This window comes from Solanum tuberosum, unplaced genomic scaffold (genome assembly GCF_000226075.1).
Source record: "Solanum tuberosum cultivar DM 1-3 516 R44 unplaced genomic scaffold, SolTub_3.0 scf00420, whole genome shotgun sequence".
Classification (NCBI taxonomy): Eukaryota; Viridiplantae; Streptophyta; class Magnoliopsida; order Solanales; family Solanaceae; genus Solanum; species Solanum tuberosum.
In genome coordinates this window covers 13,202-16,120 of record NW_006239340.1, presented here as the reverse complement: position 1 = coordinate 16,120, position 2,919 = coordinate 13,202, and the positions used below count along the sequence as shown (strand labels likewise).

The 2,919-nt window shown below is 33.6% G+C and overlaps 1 protein-coding gene across 1 annotated transcript; it reads left to right on the top strand.

The window, feature by feature from the left end:
- Positions 1-268: 268 nt before the first annotated feature.
- On the top strand, positions 269-1,305 carry LOC107057991 (dof zinc finger protein DOF2.1-like). Its single transcript, XM_015303188.1, has one exon. The coding sequence runs from the start codon at positions 335-337 to the stop codon at positions 1,133-1,135; it is 801 nt and encodes a 266-aa protein (XP_015158674.1). The 5' UTR covers positions 269-334; the 3' UTR covers positions 1,136-1,305.
- The last annotated feature ends 1,614 nt before the right edge of the window (positions 1,306-2,919 follow it).

The window sequence follows — 2,919 nt, the reverse complement described above, 5'->3', positions numbered from 1 at the left end:
CTCTACCCTTTTTTGCCTTTTTTTTCCCTTTCTTTTAGCCACCCTAAAAAATCTGTATGCAACCAGCATTATATTTGCACCCATGATAACCTAAAAGATATCATCAAGACAAATTGAAAAGTGTGCAAGTTGGATACAAACTTAAACATGATGGACTAAATTGTATCTTAAGACAAACTTCAAGGACCAAGTAGTGCAATTTACTCTATATCTAAATCTATATATAATCCCACCATGCACCCCCTATAGTCAATCCCACATACTCTCCCTCTCTCCAAATCTAACTTCTTTCTAGTCTTCAAAGAGTATTACATATATATTTATTCACAAAAACATGTTACCGTACCATCCAAGGCCAATGATCATGATGGAAAGGACAAGAAAGTCCAATATTGAACAAGCACCAAATTGTCCTAGATGTGCATCTACCAACACAAAATTTTGTTACTACAACAACTATAGCTTGTCACAACCTAGGTATTTTTGCAAAGCTTGTCGTAGATATTGGACTAAAGGTGGTTCTCTTCGAAATGTCCCCGTTGGTGGCGGTTGTCGGAAAAGTCGGCGTTCAAGATCTACACAAAAAGACGATAATACCCTTCAAACATCGAGTCCCGCCCTCGAAGGCGCTCCCGGAGCTCATGACATTGATCTAGCCGATGTTTTCGCTAAGTATTTGAACCAAGGTACAAATAATGATCATGATGATAATATTATTATTCAAGAATCTCAAGATTATTCTTCTATTGGAGCAAGCTTATCTAATTCTCCTTCATCAGATAGCTTGGTTAATAATCCAACTTCTTTTGAGAATGAAAGTTTGTTGGATAATTTCCAAGATTACCCTTGTGGTAATTTTCTTCAAGAGGAGCAAGGGGGTCAAAATAATCAAGATTTTCTTGATTTTAACACTAGCTTTCTTGAAATGCAAGCTATACTTGGACAAGAGGAGGATCAATTTGATCATTATAACACAAGTAATTTTGAGTGGCAACCAATGATGCAATTTCAAGATTTTGGATCAATTTTAGAACTAGATGATCATCAACTCATAAAGAATTCAACAACAAACTTAGCAAGTCATGACAATAACAACAACAACTATAGTTCATTTGATCTATCCAACTATATATGAAATTTACTTAAGGTGCAAAGGGTATCTTCTTTATTTTTTTTTATTTTTTTTTTGGTTTGGTGGGGGTGGGGGTCTAAACTTATTCTTACTTGAAAAATGACAGTTAACTGTCACATTGTTGTTTGAAAGAGACTTGTGAGAAATACAGGATGAATATAATAAAAAAAATACACACAAAAATGAAAAAAAATATGTATTATACACTTCTTTTTTTTCTCCTTATTTTGTTCTAACCTGTTTTAAATACTTGGGCTGGAGTAGTATGTTGTAACTTCTTAAAGTCAACAATAGTTCACAATCAAGCAATTATGGCACATGGACTACTTTGGAATAAATACATACAGTAATTAAAGGGGTGGGGTCAGGGATCGATGTATAAGTATATATAACCTATAACAAAACAATATAATGCATATGAAATGTGTGTTATTTATGCATAAGCTTTTCATACAAAACTGTTTGTCCACATTATTAATTAAATTTCAACATGAAATATATCAGCATAATAAGTAATATAAATGTTTTTCATGGCTGGCCACATAATTTGGTAGGGTTTGGTATATGTCGTATTAACAATTAGGGATAATTATGGTTCTAAACATTTTGGATAATTAGCTTACAAAATGTAAAACTTGTGTATGCTTTTACTAAGCTAGAGTTGGGTAATAGATTCTCAAATATTTTTCACAAGTTATTTTTGTTTGAAGTTTCACCACGAGTTTGGTCATAGTATTTGAAAAAAATATTTGACTTTTTAAAGAAATATGATTTATACTTGTAAGTTTTAAAACCAAGAAAATTTGGGCTAATACACACGAAAAATCAAGAAAGTCGCCTAATTTCCTAAAAGTTGGCTCGTAAATGAAAAAATATGCCTTAAAAATGGTGGAACTATACGTAATGCTTCCCCAACTCATTACGGAGGTCCTCTTAAAGTTTTTTCGATTTTTTTTTGGGTGTTCCAAGGCGACATATCCATATGCTAATAGACATGAAAAACCAAAAAAGTTGCGTAACTCTTAAAAGTTGGCTCGTAAATGCGAAAATATGCCATAAAAAATGGCTGGAGTATACACAATGCTTCCCCAACTCATTACGGAGGTTCTCATAAAGTTTTTTCAGAATTTTTTTTAGGTGCTCCAAGGTGCCAGATCCATGGGCTAATACATACGAAAAATCAAGAAAGTCGCGTATTTCCTAAAAGTTGGCTCATAAATGCAAAAATATGGCTTAAAAATGGTGAGACTATACGTAATGCTTCCCCAACTCATTAAGGAGTCCTCATAAAGTTTTTAGAAATTCATTTTGAGGGCTCCAAGGCGCCAGATCCATGGGCTAAGACACATGAAAAATTAAGAAAGTCGCGTAATTCCTAAAAATTGGCTCTTAAATGCCAAAATATGCTTTAAATAATGGTTGGACTATACATAATGCTTCCACAACTCATTACGGAGGTCCTCATAAAATTTTCAAGAAATTTTTTCGGTACTCCAAAGTGCTCTAGATCCATGGGCTAATAAACACGAAAAACTAAGAAAGTCACGTAATTCCTAAAAGTTGGCTTGTAACTGCAAAATATTTCTTAAAAAAATGGTGGGACTATACGTAATACTTCCCCAACTAATTAAGGAGGTCCTCATAATTTTTTTTAGGTTCTCTAAGGCGCCAGAACCACGGGCTAATATACACGAAAAACCAAGAAAGTCACATACTTCCTTAAAGTTGGCTCGAAAATGTGAAAATATGCCTTAAAAATGGTGGGACTATACATAATGCTTGAGAAA

What these genes read in the sequence shown, in the direction of transcription:
- LOC107057991 (XM_015303188.1), top strand. Translation starts at nt 335, where the DNA reads ATGTTACCGTACCATCCAAGGCCAATGATCATGATGGAAAGGACAAGA.